This window comes from Anser brachyrhynchus, assembly GCF_964034855.1.
Source record: "Anser brachyrhynchus genome assembly, chromosome: 10".
NCBI lineage: Eukaryota > Metazoa > Chordata > Aves > Anseriformes > Anatidae > Anser > Anser brachyrhynchus.
In genome coordinates this window covers 19,765,459-19,793,000 of record NC_137705.1, presented here as the reverse complement: position 1 = coordinate 19,793,000, position 27,542 = coordinate 19,765,459, and the positions used below count along the sequence as shown (strand labels likewise).

The following is a 27,542-nucleotide window of genomic DNA, read 5'->3' as shown; positions in this document are numbered from 1 at the left end:
AACAACACCAAGGAGTTAAATAGTGAAGTGGCTTTGTAAACTGCCTGACCACTCTGCATCACCATTGCCATAAAGTGTTCATCTTCTCTGCTTTCAATTTGCTGGCTGTGCACTTGATGTGACGTAAGCAGCTTTCTTAAGTCTTTGTAATCAAACATTTTCTTCCTGTTTGACAAAACTAAGCAAGAGAATGGTTGAATTAGCAACTTTTTGTTGTGATATGAAGTAATCTTTGGTACACTTGTATGTGAGAACTCAATAGGTAGTGAATGAAGCAAAAGAAACAGTAAAGAAAACAGTACTTGTACCCAGTTCTATTCTAATTTTTACAGGAAAATAAACTCATTATTTGTTCTCAACATTTAGGTATTTTATGTTAATTACTTGCAATAGCACTATGAAGAAGAAAGCTCATGTTATGATTGTTAAAGTGCAAATTTCTGTCTTTGTTCAAACTATAACGTTTGCGATTTTCTTTTGAAAGGAAAAGCCCCCCTATTTGAAGTCCTAGATACTCTCTACCAGGAGCTGACAGCCTGTGAACTCTTACAAAGTCAGCCCCTGGAGAAGGCGCAGAGTTGCCAGTCCTTGTCCAACCCACTGGTCATCTCATGCTGAGCGGCGCTGCCAGCCGTAACCTGCACAACCAGCTGAACGACAGCCCTCATCCATTCAGCCACGGGATGAATGAATAAGACTTGTCCAATTCGAAGGAGCTCAGTAATAGAAAAGAGTAATAGAATAATTAAGCCATGCTATCAAAGGTATGCTGCTTCCAGGAAGAGCGCCAGTTCCTCAGCTGACAGCAGTCCACCCTGACGTGCAGAAGCTTTCAGGTTATGTGAGCATTTCGTAGCAATGCCCGTTTCTGACAGCAGCCTAACCATCTTAGTACGGCCCTGGGACTTTACTGGTTAACCAAATAAAAAGAATCCCAAATACACCAACCTGACCCATTTAGATTTACAGCCCTGGTTACACACTGCCTGAGCACAATTTCTAGCTTTTGTGATAGCTCAGTTCAAAAGCAAAAGGCAGCCTATGAATTTACTGGCAAGTAAACTGCTTCTGTAACATACGAGTAACAAAGTGACTGCATTATAAACATACACACGACTCTATGACAGTAGTGAAAGCTTTAAGGACTCTTGTATAAAATGTATGCGTGTGCGTCTGTATATGTGATTCAATTATTCATCTTATTTAAAGATAGATTTGTTATTGCTCTGCTGAATTTTATATTTGCAATTACAGAGATGCCTTAGAAATCTGCAAGAGCCTTTGCCAATGATAGGCTTGGATTTTATATTAAAATTTACATTTCACTTCTTGGAAAAGGTACAATGCAATCTTGCTCCCAGGGAAGGACTGACAAATTCACTTTGCAACAGCTGCCATTGCTGCATTAGCAAACGCCATATGCAGTACCTGACTTTCTTCTCTCACTGGCTTTCCCTCAGTGCAACTGGATGCAAAGCTGGGCCCCACTTGCAAACATGTTAAAGTAAAACACTGGGCCTAATCATGGTGCCACGTAACATCTTAATCAGCAACAGAATAATTCCTGGGGGCAAAAATAAAAAAACATGGGCTGCTTCCAAAATGCTTTCACTGTTTCATTCAACTATCAAACACAGAAACTAAAAGAGCAGAGTTCTGAAATCATCCAGATGGATTTATGTTATTAAAAAGATGCACTGGGGAGCTTTTAAGAATGTGAAATGATTTGTCAGCAATGAAATAAGACCAGACAATTCAGAACTGTGCATGTATGATTTTGTTCCAAGAAAATGGATTTCTTACTAGAAAAAGATCCTTACCAAAATCTAATCTGGGGAGAAAGATGATTTCTATTCCCTTTTATTCAGAAAATGTTATATAGGTTGTATATGCCTCCATCCAAAATTGCACTACATGACTTAGCATCTGGAAACCCAAAAGTCTATAATATATATTTTCATTTCATTTTAGAGGGGGGAAAAAGATGTTTTGCAAGCAATGGAACAAACTCTAGTCAACAGTGTTTTACCCAGGATTTTTTCTGGCTTAATAGAAGATTAAAAAATAGATATATATTTTTAATGTAGATTTTTCATATAGATAAGTTAGACATGAAAGATTTAGTGCAATATTCACTCTGTAAGAAAGAAGACCATATACTAATACTAAATACAATATTAACATAATACTAAGCATAAGATAGTATTACCTATTTTATACCAGACTTATGCTACAAAAACTATATGCTAAATGTGCAACAGATAAAAGTTAAAATGAGAGCACAGTTCCCTGCTTGAGTTCATTTTCTCCCAAATCAAGAACAAGTTTCTGCCTTTGTGCAGCTCTCTTGGACATTTCCAGGAACGTATAAAGAGAGAAAATGTCAGCAAGTCATTAAATAAGCATGACCTATGTGTATATTTGGCAGAAGGGGCACCTCAGGAATAGGTTTGTAATGCAAGTACATGCCTGATTATGGCTACCTTCATGTACTGCAGGATTCTTTCAACACTCATATCAATATTATTTACTGTATCCACTCTAGATATACACATAGTTGTCGGCTTGTATTATATACACTTATGTATGCCTTAATAGAGCTATGCTAACTGTATACTTTTAGTATCTTTTTCATCACTGAGTTTCTACTTCTAATATATTTCTGGAAATCTAAACTTAAGTAGAGTGCCGTGCTAATGACAAAGCAGGGGAGGAGCAATATAATCTGAGTGAGCAGTGCCCAGCTTACCCAAGCAGCAGTTGAGCTGCATTTGGAAACTGGAACATGTCACTGGCAACCTAAGCTGCTGTTAAGGGAGAAGCAAACAGCTGAGGTAAAAGGAAGCTTTTGTGAATAAATAAACATTTAACTGCTATAAGAAAAAAAAATCATATCTTGTTAAATTAGTTAAATTACTAACATTTTTATTTCTTTACAAAATGGCTATATCAGAATGATTTTTGATACAACAGCATATCCTGATTAATCTTTTGAATTGGATTGGTTTTTTTTGTGTTGGTTTTTTTTTGGCATAACTGAAGAGAATGTTTCAGTGTGGCAGCAATCCAGGTGCATCCAAAAAAAGATGTTTATTTTAACTTCAAAGAGCAATTAATGTGAAGGAAGTCAGACTTGCAGTATTTCTGTGAGAAGAATGGATCTTCAGGATGGATCAAGAGGCAGCCCTCAGTCAAATCCTCGCTGGAAATCGGAGGCAGAGCAAGCCATTGTACTTTGAAAGACCTCCTTTGTTTTATACTGTAGCCTCAATGTAGCTGTGGCTGATAAATATTTAATATGAAGCTTTATAAAGAAGTGACTTTAAACCAATGTAATTGAGAAATTTCTAGCTCTGCCTCAAAAGCAGGTAGGCTTCAACAGTTTGATCTATTACTTGGAACCCTTTCAAAAGAGACTGCATAGTAATCTTGGGAAGCAAACCCAAATCCCTCTGTTTTCTGTAGACCTAGTTCCTTCAGTCTAGTGACTACAGTTGATTTCAGCTACTTTTTATTAAAAAAATAAATAAACCTTGCCTTTTTGAGTATTGGAATTTTTCCCAAATAAACAGCTAACAGAAACACCCGACCAAGTCTCATTAATAGCTTCACCGTATTTCAAACAATAATGTAGAAGCAGTTATTACCCCCGGTGTTGACTGCATAAAAAACTCCTCCTTTGAATAGTCCTCACAGTAATATACCGTGCAATTGCTCACTTAGCACGAAGTTGATGTTAGATTTGCACAAACCAGTACTTCACATTACAGGGACCGCATTTTGTAAAACAAATTTCCCTATATGACAAGAACTGAAAAGATAACAATGCACACTGAGACTTCCATTCAAAGGGTATAACTACAAATCCAGCACCCCACATCTCTGCAAACACTTTTTTCGTTGTATGTTTACCAAATGGTAAGAAATGACCCTATGCTTTCATGTTGACGTATCAATAAAGTAAAAGATCACAGAGAGTGTGCATGTGCTATAAACACAGCAAGTGTGATTACCCACCTAAAACTGTGTAAGAAGTCAAAACCCATCAGAGCATGCCTTCCCAGCGCTTCTTCGGTCAGTTGGAAAAACACGTCGGAGGAGTACATGTGACATGTTACCAGATGACACCAGAGCCCTGTTGTACAGTTCTGGTGGGGGTCACTTAGGTCCTGTCTGTAGAAGAGAACCACACTGCTTTGATTTTCAGTTAAAAGGGCTAAAGCAACTTAATTATGCTGGCTTTGAGGCATTGTGGTTGAACTCTGGCCTTACACCCTGCTTGAGATCTTGTCCTCTCCCCAGCATGCTCATTCCAAATTCTAGTTTTTTTTAGCTTTATTTTACTTTATTTCAATTTTAACAGCAGATATTAATTCCATTCTTACAGAAAGGACAGTTTGCTTCCTCCCAGTTATATTTGATGGGAATCCCTAATGTAAGTCACCCCAGAGGAAAAGTTACTCTTTGTCACATTTCCATATGGCCTTTCTTTCTTTTCCTTCTCCATCACTACCTGCAGAGCAGTAAACCCTCAGGCACCCAGATTTTGTACTTTAATACTGGTGTCCAGTCTCCCTCAGGGAGCTGCCAGGAGTGTTCTCAGCACTTCTAACCCTCGCTCCTGCAAGTCTCCGGGAAGGTGCTGCTCACACAGCAGCAGAACAGGCCCTCTCCCCTCCTCACACATCCTCCAGACCTGGTGGGTTAGTTCTCACCGACTCTGCTCATGTAGCATATTTGCACTTCGTTAGCCTTAGCAGATCTCCACAAACTGTGATCAGCCTCACTTTCTTAGCGGCTACCATCATATATCTGGTACAATTTATGCTGAAAATGAAACTTGGCCCTAAGAACGAAGCTGGGGTATTTCCTCCACCGATCTCCACGGTGTTCCCACAAAACAACCCTTCTGATTTGACTCCCTTCTCAAACTACTGTCTTCTCCCAGTGCCCTTCTCACTTACGGTTTGGCATGATTCTACCTGAGAGAACCTGAGGGTCTGCAATGCTCCAGGCACAAGCAGAGTTTCCTCCTCACATTATTATTTTTTTTTTTTTTACTTTATACAAGGTATTAACTATTAGTATAAGAATTTCCACCTGATATATAAAGGTTATTCAATAATTGTCCAATTTATTTTCTCTGAACCTCTATCTGGCAGCCATGTCACAGCTGTTACACTGATTTACAAAACTTCTGCACCAAGTCAGTGTGGCAGTCTCCAGTCTCTAGCCAGAGCTACTCCAAAAGTTTGCTGGTATTTGTACACACTTTTGGAAGAAAAAAAGTCCTTGGCACTGGCCTGTGTTTGCTGAATTTCTCGAAATTAAGTTTTCTATCCTTTATGATACAGGCCATTCATCTACTACATGGTATATTTCCAGTGCTGAAAGACTGTTTAGATTTTATTTTTTTTGATTTCATCGGACTGCTGAGAAGAAGGGAACACTTTCAAACAGTGCAGCATAAAATAGAATTGCTAGGTATGAGAATGATAATGATCATTCCCAGCTTGTGTGACACATCGCATTACTAGCCAAAGGGTCTCTCTTAAATTTATAATGTCATGGATTTTAAAGATACTCAATCCTTTACTATTTACATTACCTTATTCGATTAATAATTTTATGTGTAATTCTGCATAATAAAAAAGCAATAGAGTGTGTTTCTGAGCATGAAATTCAATTGGAAATCATCCTTATTTCCTGAATTACACCTTACTTTCAAAGTGGCCAGGATTTTCAGAGTTCCTGTTAGGTTTCCGTTCTACTTTTTTGGCTCTTTTGTAAACAGGTTCCAGCCATACAAGTCCCACTCTGTGGTAACTGCAAGAATAGAGATATTTCTGAGAAAACAGCAGAGGGTAAGCAGAGCAAGGTATGCAACCAGGCTGAAAGCGCCACAGGGCTGCTGCTACCAAAAGACAGCCTGTACCAATTGATCTAAAGCTGGCTACCAAATTTCTCAGATCACACCTTACTCAGTGAGCTCAGCATATGTCAGGCTTATGAAACACTTAATTTAACACACCATATAGAAACATACTAATGAGATAAGGCCAATGAGCAGTGTCTCTACTGAGGGCATATCTTCCCTACAGACCTATTGCGGGGGATCAGCAGCTGCACCCCTGCATGCCAGGCAGATTTATCCAAGTGAGAGTGGATAGGCTTCAAAACCACATTCAAATATAATATTCTCTGTGGGGTTTTGTATGAATAGTACTTTTGAGAGCACAATACAAATTACACTATAAATGACTACTTTATGGTTCTGCCTCAAAGAACTATGAGCTAACTTATCTTTGTCAAGGAGTAAACAAGGGCTGTAGGATGACATTGAAAAATTATCAGTATTCAAGTGGTTTCACCCACATCCTCACTGCATAGCAAAAAAGTCATAAGAGCTCAGTGTATGTCCTATTATAGTTGGGGACAATTTCTGCACTTAAAGAAAGTTTTGTTGTTTCATAGTTCTGGTTTTGCTGACTATTAGTGATTTTTTCGCAACTACAAGCTGAAAAAAGTACTCTGATAAAGCTAATGTTCAGTAGATCATCAAACATTTTTTAGCTCTGAAAGTTAGCAAAAAAAGAGGAGAAAAAACATACAATTTAAACACCAAAAACATGATTTTTAAAATAAAGAATACACAATAACAAGGGGAGGGACTCTCTGTTTTTGTGTGTGCGTGTGTGCATGTGTATGTGTGTGTTTAACCTGGAGTTAACCTGATTTAACCTGAAGTTCACTATACATTCACAGTGCTAGTCCAGCACATGTAGTAGTATTTCTCTCTTTCTTGTCAAGCACTGCAGCTCTAACCAGCAGAGATCAGCTCTGGGGACAACAGGAGCAGTCAGGATGGCTGCTAATGACTTATGAACAAACATCTGTCATGCCCTGGGCTGTGACACACCACCAACTCATCTACCAAAGGATTGATAGTCACCCAAAAACGTCACCCAATTTTGAGAGTCATTTGAAAGACACTCCTGAATGTGCTCAGATTTTAAACCTAATAGCCCTCCGGGGCCTCCTCCGAGCCCTGCCATCGACAGCACGTAGCACATCCTACTGCCATGGAAACCATTTCTAGGTCACCTTTACATAACAGTGCAGAGAAAACATCTTATCACCAACTCCACCATTACAGCACACTCCTTTTCAATGAAGATTGCAGTAACCAGCTTAACTTTTGCTGTAATTACTCCAATAAAAAGACATACTCTGTCCAGTATAAAGATGGGAACATACATACCATGCAGGAGGTCTTGGCTCAGAGTCTGCTGTTACACTTCTAGTCTTTTAGGGAAGGAAGCAGAATGACTGCCTGATCCTATGCATCCATTTTGTAACTCAAGCTGTATGACAGCTTGTGTTAAACTAATGCTTTAGAGGAAATCATTAACGCTGAGAGAACCTACCAAGAAGGAAAACACAGCTGGAGCTGCTTTGATGTATCTAGCTGGAACTACGTACAAATAAAACTGACAGAACCAATAATTTGAGTCACAAAATCAGATTTAAGGAGCCATTGAACTGAACAACAATCTACTGAGTAGAGACAGAAAGGAGACGGGAAGCATTTCAAATCCTGAAACAGAAATACTTCAGGACATGAGAAATAAGAAATAATTACATATCAGATGCTTTTCTGTTCAGGGAATGCCAAAGGCTTACTGATGCAGGAGGAAGAGACTGAATTTTTACAGTGACTGTCAGTGAACACTCTAACCTGATTATTTTAAGTATGGAATCAGAATGTTCGGATCTGTGAAGGAAGTGCCTTTAGCAAGACGGAATTTGGAAATGGAACCTATTAAGAAAGATAAACAAAGTTTTCATATTATATTGACAAATGTGAACATTTTATTTCTATGGTGAATAATTTTAACAATGGGTTGCTCTCAAGAACTTACACTGCAGGATTTCTAGCTTATGTGCAGGGCACAGTCCTCCACTCCAACAGCTGCCAATCCTCAGGAAATACATTAATATAATAGCTATTGATTGTTTTCTTTTTTTCCAACTTTTTTTTTTCCTAAGGATGAAGCAGAAATGTTTAACTAGAAACCACCATTTCATAAACTGAAGTTGTTGCAAGTCATGGTAGGCTGATCTGAACTTATCCTATTATTTAATTGAATGTACAAGTCATCCCCAAACTCTTGAGAGTTGAAGCATGACAGAAATAGCAAGCAATTAAAAATACAGGAAGAGAAGAAAAATAATATAGCTGAGACTCTGAAATAAAACATATTTGACAATGCTGAGACCACAGAAAAGAAAATTCTGCTGACAAGAATTATACAAGAAAAAGCTCTCAAGAATATGTAGAAGAAAAGGGAGAAATCCCTTGTTTGTATTTTATGTCTTATACAGGCAAGGATGTCAGCAGATGTAGAACCATGTTGACAAGGTGGAACTGAGAAAAGCTGAAGGACAACTTTTCAAACAGCTGCAAAGTCCCAGCATTGCATAGAAATGCAGAACTAATTGTTATCTCTAATATTTTAGAAGGCTAGAATATGAACTTCATGATAGGTTAGGATAAAAACATGCTTGCTCCTTTTCTGAGGAATGTTTCTGAATGCACGTTAGTAGAACTTGGATCAGTATTAGAAAAAGGCTGTGAAAAATCATTAAGGAGAATATATTGCAGTATGATTAAATACAAATTTAAATATAGATTATTGAACACTAAATTGTATGTGAAATATAGGAAACAGCATTCTTGTTTGTGCTATAAAACCATCTAGGGTTAAGAAATCAAATATAAATAATTAAATATTCTAAAGTCCATTGAGAGACTGACTTTTCATCAGAGTGGAACAAGTAGAAACGCAAAAATACAGGGTTTTGCCCCAGCAAAAGTACTACACACAAATTGCAACACTGCGTCAAGATGACACCCACCTCCACGCAGTCAGTCTGAACAATCCAGCAGTCAGGGCAGTCTTCTGGGAAGGCTGGAACTGAAATTCAGGTCTGTGCTTTGAATCAAGAAGGACTTCAATCACAATCTCTTGCAACCTCTATGAAGGCCAAGAGCACCCTGGCAGGTGAGGGAATGTTATTGATGTGTTACTCCTACTGATACGGCACTAACTGACACAGGCACTAATTGACGTACAGGAGATTCAATTTAAACATAAGACTTTTTGTTTGTTTTCCTGTGAGGGTGGTCAAGCACTGGCCCACACTGCCCAGAGAGTTTGTGGAGTCTCCAGCCTTGGAGTTATCCAAAGCCCAGCTGGTGACAGGAGCAATCTGCTCCAGGTGACCCTGCTTTGAGCATAGCAGTTGCACCGGGCAATCTCCAGAGGATTCCCAGCCCCAGATTCAACTATTTTGTCATTCTGAGAGTCTCTAATATATAGAGATGAAGGTCTCTACAGTTTGTGGTTTTCATCAATAACATTTTGAATATGAAGAGTATTATAGAAAATATACAATAAGAAAGCAAAATGGCGGCAGAATAGCAATTGACTGTGCCAACATGGGAAATCTGTATCCCTCACTTAACAGAAATCCCACCCTCGACAAAATACCAGTTCAAGTTCACTTAACTGCTACACTTCAATTGAATCTCATTTTGTGATGGCAAGAGCCAACGTTGTGAGGAAACCTAATCTGCTTCCGAATTTAGAGGCCTTTAAAACTTAAAGTTTAGCAATACAGAAACCTGGGTTTACTTCATTGTTTCTTTCATGCAGGAAAACAGCAACTCCAAGTTTATTCTGTTTGTAACTTTTAAGGAAAAGGCAACTTAGAGCTAAAAAGTAATGACTTTTAAAAGTGCTTTCAAACCTTTTAAGACATTTGACATTGCCTTATAGGTAGAAACAGAATTAGTAACAAAAATCAGCATACAGGCCCATATGCTGCCACTACTAAAAATGGAAAGAACCTACTCCAGCAATTTGTATGTAATCTTTGGAAATTCCTCGTTACAGACGGCAGATTCAATTCACTCCTGCACAGAGGAATAAACTTTGTAAATAGTTTTAAAGCTGCATCTGAAGTTGAATGATAACATTATGAACACCTGGTCAGAAATTCTGCTGAAAATAAACTGTTGGAGATCTTAGAAGGATAGTGGAACTATAGTTTAGCCTTTGACTGGCTCATAAATTGTCAGACAAACAAACAGCAAATGCAAGTCACATTTTCCCTTTTTATTTTTTCACTATCTCTCCTTGCCCAGCCAATACCACATAAAAATTTCAAAGCAAAGCACAGCAGCTGTGGACACAGGAATGCTGACATGTCATTTTATGACCCTACTACAACTATGCTACCGTGCAAGTGGGCTAAACAGACCCCCAGCAAGGTCTTTGGAAACATTTTAAATGGTAAGAAAAAATGAACCATAATAGAAAAGCCATTTAGATTCAAGTTTAATTTTCATAGTATTAAGTTATAATAATGACTCAGACAACATCCCTAGCAATCAGTATGCTGTGTTTACGCACATCTCTGCCATAATTAAACACAAGGTAATTTTGCTATTCAAACAATTTGAGCATTTCATGCTCATATTTGCTCTGTTTAATCACCAATGACAATGTAATAATAAGTTCCTACTCAGTTACATCTACAGCACTTAGCCACTCACTCCAATACATCCTTCCCCAGTTCCAGGTCCTCCAATATTCATCATTTCCTTTGACCTTAGATTTTGTCTTGGAAGAATAAATGGTTCTTTATCAAGCAGAAGGCAGACAAGGGATATTTCCCAATAAACAACTTCTATGTTGTGTGACCAAGGACAGCTACCTGTGTCAGTGCTTTATATTCCCTGCTTGGTTCTTCTAATAACTCTCATTTATCTTAGTGCTCAAAAGTGCACATATTATATATTTTGAACCAAACCATTAAATTCCCACCAACTTCACAATAAGTTACACGGGAAATTGTCTCCTCATGAGTGAAATCCCCATGTTTCACTGTGTTTTACCAGTCGATACTCATTTCTCTGAATGAAGTAAATATTGGATATGCAAGAATAAGAGAATATCACTTTTCATACCACATGCCAAAACAATACTTGGTAAGCATAACAGTCAAAGATACTTGTGTTTGAAAAGTCAGGTCAAGATAAAGACATCAGGGACATGCCTTTCCTTTCCCAGCAAGAACAACAGACCAGGAACTTTCCAGTGAAATACTTTGGTCAGGAAAAGTGCATGACCTTAAATGAATTGTATTTTGTTGATGTAAGTTGCGTCAAGGGCTCTGCAGCATAACCAGCAGTCAGGGGATACGGTGCCCACCCTGGAGGCAGAAGATGGAATGTAATTGAGTGGGGACTTAACTTTGGTCTCCCATATCAGCACTAATTCTCCAACCGTTGTGTTATTGACCTGCTGGGTTCTCTCAATCTCTCCTGTTGGAGCTGCCCCACTTTGCATAAATAATTGGATGTCATGCAGAGCAAGGAATTATACCCAGTTCTCCCACATCCTAGATGAAAGCTCTGAAAAATGGGGTGTCCAATTCAACTTTACGTGCACCCCTCAGGTTAATCCAGTTTAAACCTGATTTTTGAGTAAGGGATAAGAGTTGTTAGAGCTGAATTAGCTAAATCTTAAACAAATCTGAAATAACCAATTTACATCCAGTCTTCCCTTCCTGTCCCCAGAACAAGAAAAACTATTCACACAGCCTTTCACAGTCTGAAATAAGACCTTAGATAAGAACAATAGAAAGTGAGAGCACAGAAAAGACCTAATGTGAAGTGAGCTGTCCCCGTCACAAAACCCACGACCAGTCCCTGCAGTTTCCGTGAGCACTGGAACAGGAAGGCTGGGTATGGCATGGTACAGAGAAGTGCATTACCCTTTCATCCGACAGCATGGGGGGTTGTTCAGGGCAGAGCTGAGAAAGCTGAAGGGGAGAAATGGAAAAGCCCCTTTTCTGGGCCTGTATTTCATCCACTTCATGCACGCAGCTCCTCCATTAGCATTACAGTTTCTTTTAGAAAATTCAGCCATGTTCAGTTCAGAAAAACTTGAGCAAAATTGACCCATAGAACACTATCAGTGATATTAACTGGTGTTCCTGAATGTTGAAGGATATTTTATTGATAATAATCATATTAATAGCATGCCATAAAGAAGTAATTCATAATGTAAGGAAAAGCTACTAATCTACCACAAACACATTGTTCAAGAGCGTGCATCACATTTTGCAGGATATAAAAAAGCTCTTTAAATCTCTAATAATTGTCAATGTCAAGCACGCATCCTGAAAAAAGGTTTATGTTTTGTTTTCTTCCATACATTTTCCTTTTCTTTCCTTTTTTTTTTTTTTTTTTCCACAGTGATTCTTGTTTCATATATTTCAAAATACTTTTCCACTGTTTCAAATATTTTGAATACTTTTACCTATCACTTAATGCCAGTCTGGTTTTATGTTTCCTCTTACTTATGGTTTACCTGGTATGCTTCAGGGTTAAGCCACAGTAAACATTCCTAAAAGTAGCTAGCCACATACAAATGCAATTTAGATAGCAACTGGGTATTTTCCTTCTCATCAAGGACAAGCTACATATAGAAACACATTAAATACTACAATCTTCAAAAAAGCTATTGTTTTTGGTGTTTTCTTTTTACAAGTCATAATAACTTAAATGCAGTCTCCCTATAAGAACATTTACTGTCAACTATTTAATAAATGTAAAACTTCAGTACTTAAGATCCAAGAAAGTTATACATTTTCTGATGTGCTATGATACATAAAATTAATAGCAAACAAGCTCTAATATAAAATCAACCTAAGGATTTTTTCACAGGTTTAATAAAAAAACAGATCTTTTTCACCTCAAGCCTGCAAACAATATTGTCAAGAATGTTAAGAGTTGAAGTAAAGTTGCTTGTGAGTTGCAACATTGGCATCAGTGGATTAAAATTGTAAAAGGGATTGAGATCCTGTCACAAATTATTGGCTGAAGATATCGGTAATGTATTCATGTTGGTTTGTTGTCAGAGGCATTACCAAAGTCAGGGTGTGAGGGAAATTTTATTTAGTTTGCTTTGCAGACAGATCATCCTATTCCCACCCATATTCTATGCACTTATTTTAACATTCTGAGGCAACCTGGTGGGTGAAATGTCAAAAGCCAAAAGATTTAGATCTATTTCAAAAGCCTAGTGCAAAACATACTCCTACTCACAGAGCTGTGCTACCTAGCCTCAGTAGTTTATGCCAGGAACTTCACTTAATATTCTACCCCAATATGACTCTATTACCTGATTTTATTTTCCTATAATAGAGTGTGTCATAAGCTCTTAATTTCACCAGTTCTCCATGGCATTGCAGCTATTGGGTCATTCAAACTGCAGCACTGGCAAAGCCAAACAACCCATTCCCTGCGAGCAATGATACTGCACACAGGCTTTAAAACATTACAGAGAAGGTCCTTTTTTTTCTGCCTTCTTTCTTTGAAGTAAATCCTAAGCTTTGGAATCTTTATTATCACTGTTACCATTATCAGCTAATCTGAAGGCTAGCACCCATATCTTCTACAGTTGCCTCACGGAGCAACTTTTCCTAAATAAAGTACCGATTCCAGCAGATCCAGTGCCTTGCTATCCATGTAGCTACCTTTTGGCCTCTATGTTCCCCCTGTTTTGCAAGGTAAACTGCCTCAGTTTAGGTAAGCTAAACTTGGCAAAAATCAGATGATTTCAACGATGGGAGTCAACCCTTGGCTTCTATTCAAAAAGTTCTCAAACACAAATATAGTTCACACTGCTGAAGTTACGTTAGTGAAAGCATGTTTCCTTTGCCCGCTTAACTCTAATGTGAAAATAACAGCAGATGTCTTTTTGGCTTACAGTCTGGCCAAGCAGAAATTTTTAAGGAAAACTACCACATAAAAAGTACTAACTCTCAAGCTGTGATATATTAGGATTCGTGTACAGCAATATGTTGAGTGCATCTCTGTTGATTGTGCGTTAGATATGCTCTTAGAATACAATCCTAGCAACACAATTTTAGCAGGGCTCTAAACCTTGGCTGGTTTTTGGACAGCTATACAGACACGCACACACACAGACACACAGACACACACACACACACACACACTGCTTAGAAGAATGAAACCACAAAAGACAAAAGACCTGTTCTTGAAAAAGGAGGACCGAACCAGGTTATGAATCAATACAAACTATGTCTCCTCTCCCCAGCAGGAAAGCAGCTGCAGGATAAATCTACATATTGCATATGTCTGCACTGAAAATAATGGAGTTGTAATGGATGGAACAGATGGGAGGACGAAAGAGGAAAAAGTGGTGAAGAACATACATCTATCTCTAGTAGCAGCAAAGTGCTGAAACAAAGACCTGGAGTAGCCAGAAAGAAATGCTTGTAGAAGAAGAAAAATAAACCACTTGAGAAATATAAGCTATTCAACTCTCTTGTTCTCCCCGATTAAGTAAAGATAACTTGCTCTGATCTGTAAATTCTAACTATTCTTGTGTGTGGATATTATTTTGAAAGAAGATGCCTTTTTCTTGTTCAGCTTTACTGGATGGTTTTGGATTAATAGAAAGGAAACAGACACTCACTGCAGCGTGTGTCCACACACGGAATCTCTCAGCTATTTCTCAGCAGGTTCAAGAGCAAACAAGACCTGCATGATATATGTCCATTCTGTTTTTTTAATGAGGAGAAAATTCTTTACTATCAAAATATTTGCAATACACTCAAGGCTTTAAGTGGAGTTTGAGTGATTCTTTGCCTCTTGGCATGTGTTGAACATCATGCTACAACAACATGGCTGTCTTCTGGAGAAGAACGAGGAGGTAGCTATTCGTCTGAGGGCCCTCCTTCACATTGCCAGAGATGACCACGTAAACCTTTGCCACAACCAGAGCATGCCTGCAGTTCTACACACTCATCTGATTTTCTGCAGTGGTCGTGCAATGACGTTGCTGTTATTTTTATACTGCGTGAAGTAGCACCCAGGCTTTTCATTGTATTTTAAGCATCCTGCCCTTGGGGCTTGTCCACGTAAACAAAAAAATGCTGTTAGCAGCTCTGTACTCATGAAAATTCACATCATGCTAGCACCCGCATGAGACCTTTAAAACCTCTCAAAGATGAATCTCCAGAACATTTATTCAAAGTCACAAGTATTTTCACCCTCTTCAAGAGGCTACTTTACATGCTGACTCTGAGCAAAAAAGACAGGTACTGAATTTCAGTTTACAGACTTCCCTAGAAATAGAAGCCCCAAAATTAGGTGACACCTGCACTGTTTATTAGTTATATCCAATATCCTGAAGGCTGAGAAAATCTCAGTCTTCACTGAGTTGAGAATTAGTGCCTGTGCTTCTTTCCTCAGGTCTTCAATATAAGACCCGCTGGGAACTTTGCCCCAAGTCAAATTGCTGACTGCTCTGTGCGTTCTTTTATCCGCACCATTAATCACAGTCAAAGCAAGAAGCTTCCTGAACAAGTATTTTCAAGCATAGGGTTTTGATGGCCCTACTTGACAAGTCAGGAAAAAAAAATGGAATTCTGGAACTCCAGAAATTAACAAATTCACATTTTTCTCAAAGAGATTTTTTTCACTGAAAATAATACACCTATTTACTGAACCACTTTCATAAATAGAAATGGTAAAGTCCTGGCCACTCTAGCCTTAGGTTCTAGCCCTAGCAGTTAGTTTATTTTTCTCTTCCAGAAACCCCTCTTTCAGCCAGATGTTGGCACACACCATTAAGCTCAAGAAAATGCTTAGGTTACAGAGCTCTCACGGGCACTGCTTTCTACAACCAAGCCTTGGGGTGTGAATTCACTAGCTTGAGTACCAATGTCATTGTTTCCTTTTCCATCTATGTATCTAACGTTTTTTTATCAAGCACCTGGCTGTGAAGGGGTGGAGTTACTGCCTCCCACCTTTTCGTTCACACCAGATGTATGACTAATCTCAGGCAGTGCCCTCAAGCCCCACGGGTGAGGCTCTCTCCATTCTGTCTACCCAGTTAAGCCCTTCAGGCACAGTTTTATTCACAAAAGTGAAATACTCTTTTTCAACATACTGATGTTCAGAGCAAGATTAAGAAAGAGTTGATGGAATTTTTATACATTTTTCCCAACTGCTAGAACTGCAAACTGAGCAAAAGCCAAGATTTGTAATAGAGCTCTGTTGAACCATAGCAATCTAGCAACAGCAATTAAACTGGAGGTAGTATATAGACTTTTAACTTGCCATGCATTTTGGAAATGGGTTCTCGTTACTGTACATTGTGTCTCATTGATAGGGATTTATCAGAAATGCCACTGAGTTCAGAGAGGAAGAAAAGGAAAAATAATTGGATTCACTAGGAAAAAGAAATAAAAAAAAATGAAAGAAAATGATTTTTTGTAGTCATAAAACCTGAACAACGTTCTTTAGCTTGTGTTCTAAAGCTGCTGTGGCCAGGTGTGCAGAAAGCAGCCAGGCAAGGTATGAGACAAATACTGATGTATTTCAGAGGCGTAATCAGGATGAGCTGTTGACTTAAGAGGAGAGAGCTTTTCTCTCATTTCAAGTTCTGTTTCTTCCTACTAGGGGCTGAGATACTGCTGGATGTTTTGTGCCTCTCAGCAGGGAGAGAATGACACCATGAGTGTCATTGCAGGACAACATCAAACCACCAAGATTCATCAAAACTGATGTGAAAATTAATTATAAATAACCTCCAACTAGCTTCATTAAATGTAGGAAGTTTCACTACTGTACAATCACTGATGCTGTGAGCTAGAGGGAGCAAATGAGGGCACAGAAAGAATTAGATTATGTGGGAAGAGAGAGCATCTTTAAATGAATTTACAATCCTCTTTAGAGGAACATTGCTTATTTTTCCCCCAGTATATGTGGCCGTATCATTAATTCTTCTGCCAGCTTGATAAAACAGACTTCCAAACTGTTAGTATATTAGAATTGAATGATAAGAAGTAATCGGATTAGCACAGCAGCATTTTCAGCTCTTGCGATTTTATCACAGGTCACGCTATAGAGAAGATTTCCTTCCAAAACTAACACTTGGCATAAGGTAATAATAGGTGAATCTCTGATTTTATTACTAATAACTTCACTGTCCATGAGCAGAACTTGGGAAGTGTGACATTTAATGGCTCAAAAACACCAAACCCATTAAAAAAAAAAAAGTAAATAAAGATTCAACATATAATATTGCTTTAAAATGTAAATATCATGCTTTGGGTATGCAATGCAAGAATTGGAATACTGGGATTGACAATAATGTCATCTTGCATACTGTTCCTGACAATCCACCTGCTTTGCAGTGGAAATTCAGCCCAAAGTCAGCAGAACCCAATGTGACTTGTGGCGACTTTCTGTGGCTCTTGGTGTGATCCAAAGTCTGGGCAGAACTTTCTGCAGTTCACCATGGCACAGAGAACATAACTGGGCAAATGTGCAAGTTTGAGCAACACAGTGTGTAAATACAAAATTAGTATGGAAGGAACAATGTGACTCTAGCTGCTCAGATCTGGAAAAATAATTAATCATTGAAAATGTATCCAGAATTGACTGATGTATTTCAAAAAAACCTATAAAATCGTAGCTTTATAAAGGGCAATGCAAAAACTAACCATCTAATCAATTAGGAACTGACTTAAACTCTACAGTGAACTACCAGGGGAAAGTCATCACTTGAACTTTTCCAATACAGTCTTTTGCATCAGACACTAATTAATTTCTAATTGATCTTTCCAAGAACAGCTGTTCAGTGTGACCGTAAAGTTCTATGCCCTGCCTTCAACATTTCCAGCTCTTCAGGCAGAAAATAGCAGGACCTTAGATAATGGGGCTGAAGACTGATTTTGTTTATTACCAAGCTTCTTAAACAAGGACAGCACCGCAATGCTCAGCGTGCTGCTTGATCTCATACATTTTACAACCTTGCCACAGCTACTATCCAGTAACCTGGGAAAAACACTTGATATCTTTAGCAGGCTTGACTGCATTTTTACCAAGAAACTGCCTGGCATTCAAGCAAGGCTCAGTTATGGATAGGGCTTTGGCTGTCACGCTGGCCATGTTCATATCACCCAACCACGCATACCTGGCGAGGCGGTGTTATTTTGGACTGGTCCCCAGTACTGAACTTCCTGGAGCAAATCAGATGTGTTTCCAGAGTTCTTTTTGCAACTTGGTTTCCTCTAAAAAGCATGCCTGGAAAATGGGGAAGACTGTGAGATTTGCTCTGAAAGCTTAATCCTGATCCTAAATAAAACATTCCATAAATGCAGCCTTGTGTATTAACAGTTTGACTGAAGCACACTATTGCATTTTCAATAACTGTGCCTGTGGATAAAGAGCTAGAAAACTGATTATTTTTAATTGGAGCAAAATATTTAATTCAACAAAGGAAGCAAGGCAGAGAGGGACATAGCTGACTTCATTTTACCAAGCCCAGCACTTCCCATCAGTGCAGCTACACTCAGTTAATGAAATACAGGAAAGAAACACTGAATGTACTGACTGCTGTGAGGATTACTGGGTTCCCTGGTGCATGTTCAGAGCTAATTAACTGAACTGGGAGTGCAGGGAGCTGCCAAGGCACAATCCTGTTGCGGGAAATACTGCCTTGACGGTGTGTCTTTTAAAAATGATGCTCTTAGAGATTCTCTCTCTAAAAGCTTCCCCATGTACACTCTACCATTGTTGCAACTTAGCATAACTGATAGCAACATATTCTTGAGGACAGTTTGTACCCTCTATGAATATTTATTTTCTTTAACAGGCTCATGGCCCTAGGAGTTCCATAAAACACAAATATGTGATTAGCTACCTGATTTAGACACATTACATAATTCACACATTTTGTATGCCTGTATGTAAACCTGTATGTTATGGAAAAAAATAGTACTTTAAAAGAGTACTTCAGCATATCTGATAATTATTTTGAATTGGTAAACTATACACAAAGGCTGATTCAGACAGCGTATGCTCCACATTTAACAAAGAAAATAACTTGAACGACACCTAGTGGAAAGATAAGCAATAGCTGAGGATTACACAGCAAGTTTGTACCATTTTGCACAGTGAAAACAGCGAGGAGAGAGGCTCTTAATGAGAATGGGCAGACAGAGGAAAAAATATTTGATAAAATCGGTGGAGTACAATTTAGGAGAATTTCCTAAATGACAAGAGTTTATCTGCCCATGTAATAATCTTCTGAGGAAATGGGATATTTGGTTTGACGCAGACAAAATTAAATCAGGTAAAACCACTGTAAGTATGCCATTGGAAACAATACAAGAAGCAGAATATGTACAGGATGAAATTTAGAGTCCTCCTATGTATAAATACTATAATGACTTCAACAGCTTAGTCCTCTAGGGTGCAGTAGATGGCAGGAGTACTTTGGCCCAGGGGCTAAAATTACTCGAGATGTGAGAGAAGCCACAGAATTTCTTTAGTTTCTACAGGTGATATTCCTTGATGTGTGATTGAATTTCATGATTAATATCGTTTCTTTTGTTCTTTTTGCTTATTTGCATAATTCATGAATTTCCAGTGACTCATCAATTTATAAAGAAATATTTTGATTACTGTTGTCAGCAACCTATTTGAAAGTACAAAAGAACAGATTTAATCATTGTGATAGAATTCAGATGAGAAGCACTTTTGCTCTCTGACAGTGATGGGCAAGTTTTGTCAGCATTGGAAATGGGAATAGGTCTTGAAAAGGATTTTTTTCTTTCTATGTCAAGAATAGGTCATTCACAACAATGACTATAACTCCTTAAAACATTTTGTAAAAGATAATAGCATATTCTGCCTGAATTTTCTCTTAGTAGACCAGGCATTTGATCTGCACATTTAGCTTTAACTTGCAGCTTGTATCTGTAACTGCAAGCAAGCCAGGAATCCCCCCTCTCCAACTTTTTTTCTCCCTGTAGAAGCAGTCAGAAGCAGCAGTCACGTAACAGACGGGAAACGTCAAGGCCTCAAAAGAAAGCTACTCCAGAAAAATGTACTTTCAGGAAGCAAGGTAGTGAGGTTTGGTTTGGGAAACAAGAATGATCAGAAATACCTCACAGCTGAGGAGCCTGACAGCCTTTTTCATTCACAGAAAGTTCAAATACATTCACTCTGTGAAAAATACTTTTTCAGATTATAATATAACAAGATTATAGCAGATTATAATTTTGTTTTCCTAATCAGCTCTTAATAAATCCTCTTAAAAGAAGAACTGTCATTTGGCCTACAAGAAGCTATAGCCCTAAAATGATAAATGTTAATGCCTTGTATTTTGAGCTTTGCTACTGCCAGTTACTCACTGCACACATTTTCATCCCTTTGAGTGGAAGAAAGGCTCTTAGTCCTCATCAAAAGTAAGAGACTCAACGTGACCAGCTACTTCTCCAACCATGTGTAATGCAGCACCCAGAGGAACACGGGACCACCTTCGTAAAAATCCCCCCCAGCACAGAACCTGAGTAGGGGTTCCAAAGGATTCCAATTATGTTGCATCTCTTTTGATGCTATCAGATGCAGCATTTGATTCCACTGTATAACAGCAAGTTTTGTGTTCCGTGGCAGCATTCCTTAATACGTGTCATTGATAGTGTGATACAGGAAACAGGCATGGATAAAGACAGGCATTTATGAAATCTATGGTCTAGTGGCATGCTTTAGTTTTTTAAAGCGTGTTTGGTGTTAAAGAGAGAAGAAAAAATTCACAATCTCATCAATAGATCTTTCTGTGAAAGAGAACCATCCAAGCAATACATACATTCGCACACACGGTTTACCTTTTAGTCAATAAGCAATTACCTCACTTCAAACACTTGGTCTTTCTCTTTCCTCTAAAAGCAACTTGAAACCAAATACCTCAAGAGCAAACCCTTTATTTTCCTTTTATAGAACATTTTAATCTGACCTCTTGTTAACTGAATGCATCACCGCTATAATCAGCATTTGTCACCTGAAATCTTTAATCGCTGCTGAACATGTTTCAAAGTCATAAGGATAGACAAATGATAAACTGGTTATTCCACATACATCCCACCAACGCTTGTAGGAAACAATCCCTAAGACAGAAGGATCTTCCCATTATTAGCAGTCCACTCACAGGTCCAACTGTTGAGCATCTGACAGGCAGATGGATTGCTCATTTAACAAGAGAAAAATTACTTTCCTCATCTTATAGGGAAAAAAAATGAAATTCAAAAGGGGTTTTAAGTATTTTTGCCTTCACAGCAGTGTTTAAAATAACTTTTAAAGTGCTAAAGAGCAGAGATACACAGCAAGTCATTTTCTTAAGGAAGCTCCTAACAAACTTCAGGATACGGGTAAATTATTTGGACTTAATGAAGAAAAATATTTTAAATATAAATAAGAATTAAACAATAGCAATTACTATCCAAATAATCTTAAATGTCAAACATTACTCTACCTTCAAGAACAGCATGTTATAAAGAAACAACAGTTCAGAAGCAGGGCTGTACAGTACGTCTACAACATACAAAACTCACCTGGGTTTCATTTCAAAATGCAGAGCACAGCTCAAAGCCTGTCTCCAAAACAACATATTAAACAAGAGCTGGCCTGAATTAAACATCAGATCCATGGCACGCTGGGTTTCCAAAAGTCAACTGCAATATTAATTCTAGTGTTCATGTTTGTAGCTAAAGCTAAGGAAAAATGTATTTCAATTCTCTACCAAATTTTCACATATGTAATAATAGAGGTAAAAACAAAATTATAGTTTTGTATCTTCCTGAATTACTGGCTTTCCACCCAAACATACACTGAGTGCCTTATGTTCTGACATGTCACGTTGCTGATATTCTCCAGCAACATGAGAGCTAAGAAATTTGCAGGGTGATAGTCCTTTTTTGAGCTAGACACATCTCTCCTAACGGGGGGGGCCTTGGTATATAGGGAGCTAAGGACCTCCCCATCCTCTAGGCTGTGCTATGCTAACCATGATGGCAAGTCTTCCCAGTGCACCTTCCCTGACTATTTGGGAACTCATTTCTACACCCCAGACCAAGCTACAACATTGCAAAAATAATATTTTTGCAAAACAAAACACACACAAAAAAAAAACACCAAAGGAACCAAAATAGGAATTGACCCATTGATCCATGCACATGGATCCTTCATCAAACACAAGTAGCTGTGACTAAAACAAAACTACGAACTCTATTTTATGGGCTATTTTTAGCTCCCTGGTATCTTTGTTAGGCTTGCGTGTTCCCAGAGTTGAATTTGAAGCTAACTCTTAAATTTGTATGTAGATTACTACAGCTGAGGAAGAAATTTGTCAGATTTCAGGTGAGTTATTTTAGGCTTTTAAATTGTCAGGTTTAATAGGAAAAGTATACTAGCAATAAAAATAACTGAAAAGCGTTTCCTCTTGTCTGTAGAAAATATAAAAATGCCTCAAGCACTATATTCCCTGACACATGTCAACCACTTGACACATCTTCCACTGGGCATGGTTTCCTATTATGCGTAGGAAAAAGATTGTTGTCTTTAACCCATTTCCTTACTGACTCTATAAAGTCAGCTCTGGTTGCACTATGTACTCCAGCGCTTCACCACGCAGAGGGAAAGGAAGCAAGAGGGGAAAAAGAAGGGTAAGTGGCAGTCAGGAGTCAGGCCTGACTCTCACCGGCAATTCCTTTCTGCATTTTTGCCACAACTGTTAATTTTATTTGATTTGGAATTTCTTCCTGCCTGTCTGTTAAATCAGAAGTGGTCTTTTCTTTATATAGATATTGCTAATTTTTCAGTCAGTCCTACAGTCTATCCTTTTAAAATGTCTATTTAAAAAGAACAGCTCTAATAGATCTCTTGGAAAATATTATACAAGTATGTAGGTTCAGACCAAAGATCTTCAGAACAACTACTTGCTAACAAAGACAGGGGAGTTTGTTAAGATTAATATTTCAGCTACTTTGTGATGAAGACTGTAATTTTATGTAGCATTAATCCCATTTAAAATATAGAAACTTAGTATTTAGAATAAGAATCTAAAGATGTCCAACTTTAGGAAGCTAATTACATAGTCCTTGTAATCAAATTGAAGTAAATTAATTTAAAACAAAATCAGTCCATTTTTCCCGACACAATTTTAGTCTTAATTAAATGAAACTTCCTTGAGAAAAAAGTCTCAGCTTATTTTTTTATAAGAAAATCTTTTTTTTTTTTTTGAATTCTAAAATCTCTTTACACTTGAAAACAATCATTTGATTTTTTTTTTTCAAAATTCCATTCTAAATAAGTAAAATTAAAGTCTGGATTTACCTTATCTCCTTATATATGAAAAAAACTCTTATTTTGTTGTTGTTAATAGGCCTGTTATATCTGTCCACTATTTCTAAGGCTTTGTCCTGTCTAATTTTAAATCATATTCAATGTTCTTCTCATTTGTGCCCACGAAAAAAATATACAACTGCATTCACCTTCTTCAGATAAAACGAGGCTTCTTTATGGGTGTAGTGATATAAAAACTCAACACATTTTACACTACCTGCTGAGTAGTACCCAGGGCAATATAGACAGATATTTTTGCCTTAATATACTTATTCAAATGAATTGTAATACTTTTTTTTTTCATTATGTTATGTATTAAAATCAAAGAAGGATGGTTCCAAAATCATGACTTACTCAATCTGAGCAAGAGAGTTTGTGTTTAAAATTTCAATTTAGTCCCAAGGCCTGGTATGCATTTTTAGATGCAGAGAAGTAGTAGGAAATATAGGAGGGGAATAGTTTTAGAGATTTAAAACTGCAAAATGGAAGGCACTACAGTGAAAGTCTAGTGAGAGCTACTCTGTATAACTGGGAATGACATAGCAAAAGGGATAATTACCTTCAATCCCAAAGCATAGTTATTTAATCCCTAAAAGACAAGCAGTAACGGATATGCAAAATTTCCAGTTCTCTATGCATCCAGATCTAAATTGTGCTTTCTGAGAAGTGCATGAGGGTACAAGGCAGGGGATGAAAAAACAAAGAAACAAAACCCACAACTTTTTACAACATAAAAATTCCTACTTCCTGTTTAGAATCTTCATCTGCCCAGAAAGAAGATTTTTAGAGGTTTACAATTATTCAGTCTTTTAAACTCAGTTTTGAAATCTTTGACACACAATTTTAACATTATAGTCATGAAGATATAGAAGCTGAATCAAAATCTTTGCCTAAAACTAACCTAGTTATCAACGTCATCTCCTGGTGACATTCTGTTCCAGAACTTTGAATAACAATAAATTTTGTACAATGATGAAGGAAAAGCAATGAACTAGAGGCAAAAACTGACCTCTGTGCTCTCTCCCAATTGCACTTACAGTACTGAAAAAGAAATAGTTGTGTTCTAGTTCTGCATTTAGACACTAGCTAATTAAGGAATCATACTCATCAGATTATTATTCTTATTCTCTTGGTAGCTGAAACATGAACAAGGCAGAATTCATCACTGCTGCAGGATTTGCCATATCATTGCTGTTCCACATGACCCAAACTGAAGTGTGTCCTCCTTCCTGCAATTGTAAGTCATTGGGAGAAACAAAGGGTTTGCAGATAGACTGCAGTTCAAGGAAGCTGAAGGAAGTGCCTGCCTTGCCCGTTAACGCCAAGAGGCTTTATCTGCAGAATAACAGCCTGACCACGGTTCCTCCTGGGGCCTTGGACAGCTTGCTCAGTGTGGAGGAAGTAAAACTATTTGACAATCCTTGGAACTGTGACTGTCACATTCTGTATCTAAAATTCTGGTTAGAAGATGTCTCTGAACCCTCTCTTGCAAACATCAGATGTGCAACTCCTGCTCCTGTGAGGATGAAGCCCTTGAAGCAGCTGACTGGGAATGAGCTGGGGACCTGCAAGAAGTCTCTCCCAATCAAATGTCTGGAGTTCTTTTGGAGAGACTTGATTTTAATTGCTGCAGCAATAGTTACATTTATTTTAGTAGCATGGGCTCTGAAATTCTCAAAAAAGGTGGTCTTCCAAATAAACCTACGTCGGTACACCACCAGGGGCCCTCTGTTGTGGAGGCACACCTCCAAAAACCACAAGCTACATTGAGCTCTTCACTACCATGAGCTTGAACAGAAACATCAAACCATTCTACCACGGAAAAAGTACAGGCACTAGCAACACTAGTTGTAATGGTAAGCATGCTACAAATAGATCCCAGGACTCAAAATCTTGTTCCTCTAATAGGCAAGTTTGATTTAATTTCCTTTCAAAAGTAAGTTTGGTGATTTTGTGGCCTTGGTAGGGTCACACCCGTGTGCAGACAAATTCAGCTCTCTCTTCCTGGAGTTTCCCACCCACAGAATCACTGTGCTTATATAGGCCAGCCACTGAATGTACCCCCCAGTGAATACGTCTACAGACAGACAGGTAATGAGAAAGCAACAAATAAAAATAATTTTAAATATTGTTGAATTTCCTAGAGTGAAAAATTAAAAAAGAAAAAAAGAATCTACATGAAATTGAAATAAAGGATGCTTTTTGAACATTCATACTCACCCCGTCTGATCTTTCTCACAGCTCTACAGATTTCTGACTAAAATGCTAAGAAATTTCCAGAGCTTGTCTTCCAGTTTTACTACTGACATTCAATACACTGGATTTTACGCAATAGCTTTGAAGAGGATATATTTCTCTTGTCTCTTCTTTTGCCCCCAACCTCATACAAAAATTGTTGCAGTGACTCAGGCATACCACTTTCTCCTTGACGTGATTTTTTTACAAGACTCCAAGAACAACACTTCATGCTGTACTCCCATCTGGTCTGCTCAAGCTGGGCTGGTGAGATGGGAGATCTCTGAAGGCCTTCTAATACTCACACTGCTGTTGGCAGTTCAATTATAGACACACCTTGCTCCACATCTGAACAAGGTATTAGAGGTTATCTGCTGAAGACACTAAAGGCTGCTTGGCTCTTTACCTAGCACCTTGTTCCATGAGCGGGGTTCCTTATTAAAGCACACAATAGCCCTAGCAAAGCCATGGTTTTGCAATTACGATGTGCTGTCACTTCTGTAGGGTGAAATTCACCCCTAGCCACAAACATGCAAATTAAAGACAGCAGAAGTGCACAGGGACATTTCCATGTCCCTCTTGCTCCTGCCAAAGCACTTTAGCAAGACGGCTTCACACTGTCAGTGCTGACTGGACGTGACGTTCCCAGACAGCTTTAGAAAAGGCACCTTACTGCCTGCAATATATCTTCACTGCTGGCCCTCTCTTCCTCCTGCACCAGCAGGGAGAGGTCAGTGTGAGACACCGCCACTTGTTAGCCTACGCTGACACCAGGTTAGGATGAGTCACTTGGCCCTCTGAGCGATACAAGGAACGGCCACCAAGAACTGCTGAGAGAACTTTTCACGAACCACAAATCGATTTGGGGAAAAGGCATGCGCCACACATAGAGGGTTACACAAGTTAGTAACAAATCGTAGCAGGGGGCTTTAGATTAAGAAAAGGAAAGTAACAGTCAGGTGCTGTGCTGTGAAATCATAAATGATCTGGGAGACAATATGTACATTGCAATGTTAACGTCTGCAAAGGATACACAGTGGGGAGCAAGAGAGAAGTCATAAATGCAAAGAGCAGTGGGTTACATGCAACATCAAATGCAACATCATGCATTGAGAAAAAAAGATGAGGTTGGGGACTTGGTTCAAGGTACCTAATAATTTTGGAATTGTGATCCCTCATGTACAGCATCACAGCAAAGTGCTAACATGATCGTTTGTTAAAACAGGGAATATCATTTAAGGACAAAGATTTATTTACTTCCATGTTTAGATGAGCTACAGTACTTCAGTATCAATATCTACAAATCAAGAAGGATCAGCTGCAGAAGAATCAGAAAAACAAAAACAAACAAACAAAACAGAAACAAAAACAATGCAAATAAAGGATAGGATAATATATCTTAAGAGGAGATGAATCCATTTAATAACGAGGAATTTAAGGAATGACAAGATCACAGCTTGTACAAATCTACATAAAGAGAAATTTGTTAACAAAAGAAAATTAGAACATCAGGCTAGAAACAGGGCTCAAAGTTTAACAGTGAGTTCACTGTGACATTTGACCTGTTTCAGTGTTTAGTTTGAAAATAACTATATAACTAATATTTTCAAACCAACCACTGAAACAGCTCAAACGGCATGGTGAACCTGACAGCTTAAAACCACCATTGGACATTTTTTTTAAATAAGCAGACACTATCTGAAGTAGAAACTATTTTAATAGAATTATATGTCACATTTACCTAAAAGCTTACAGCTATTTTTATTCCCTTGGGCATCTGCAAAATTAACAGTGGGACAGCCCTTGACAAGAGAGGCCACGGTGACAGCGCATCACGGGGACGTCCGCAGAGCACCCTGGCAGCGCCTCGGAGGAGCTCAGCAGTGCTGACCAAGCCATCCTCCAGCAGCAGTAATATTCCACCCTACTTTCTCCAAATGCATATTCATCTTCCTAACCAGGAGTACTCCAGCTGCAGCACTGAATTTGCTTTTTACAAAGTGTTGCAACA

General features: G+C 38.3%; 3 protein-coding genes across 5 annotated transcripts in view; 2 read left to right on the top strand and 1 right to left on the bottom strand.

The window, feature by feature from the left end:
• EFCC1 (EF-hand and coiled-coil domain containing 1) overlaps positions 1-3,588 on the top strand; it is a 55,737-nt gene extending 52,149 nt beyond the window's left edge. For 2 of the 3 annotated variants that reach the window (XM_080607054.1, XM_080607053.1), the window contains exon 8: positions 485-3,588. In XM_080607054.1, the coding sequence (XP_080463180.1) occupies positions 485-618 (134 nt within the window). In that variant the 3' untranslated portion in view covers positions 619-3,588. The remainder of the gene's footprint in view (positions 1-484) is intronic. The other variant, XR_013955785.1, reaches the window with a different exon arrangement.
• Positions 1-18,425, bottom strand: part of CFAP92 (cilia and flagella associated protein 92 (putative)) — a 120,295-nt gene extending 101,870 nt beyond the window's left edge. Inside the window, exon 1 of the mRNA XM_080607042.1 lies at positions 18,087-18,425. The gene's annotated coding sequence lies outside the window, so the exon portion shown is untranslated. The remainder of the gene's footprint in view (positions 1-18,086) is intronic.
• Positions 18,426-20,613: 2,188 nt separating this feature from the next.
• On the top strand, positions 20,614-27,304 carry GP9 (glycoprotein IX platelet). Its single transcript, XM_080605835.1, has 2 exons — positions 20,614-22,617; positions 24,433-27,304. Exon 2 carries the CDS (start codon positions 24,440-24,442, stop codon positions 25,064-25,066), a length of 627 nt encoding a protein of 208 aa, XP_080461961.1. The 5' UTR covers positions 20,614-22,617; positions 24,433-24,439; the 3' UTR covers positions 25,067-27,304.
• Positions 27,305-27,542: the final 238 nt, after the last annotated feature.

What these genes read in the sequence shown, in the direction of transcription:
- GP9 (XM_080605835.1), top strand. Translation starts at nt 24,440, where the DNA reads ATGAACAAGGCAGAATTCATCACTGCTGCAGGATTTGCCATATCATTG.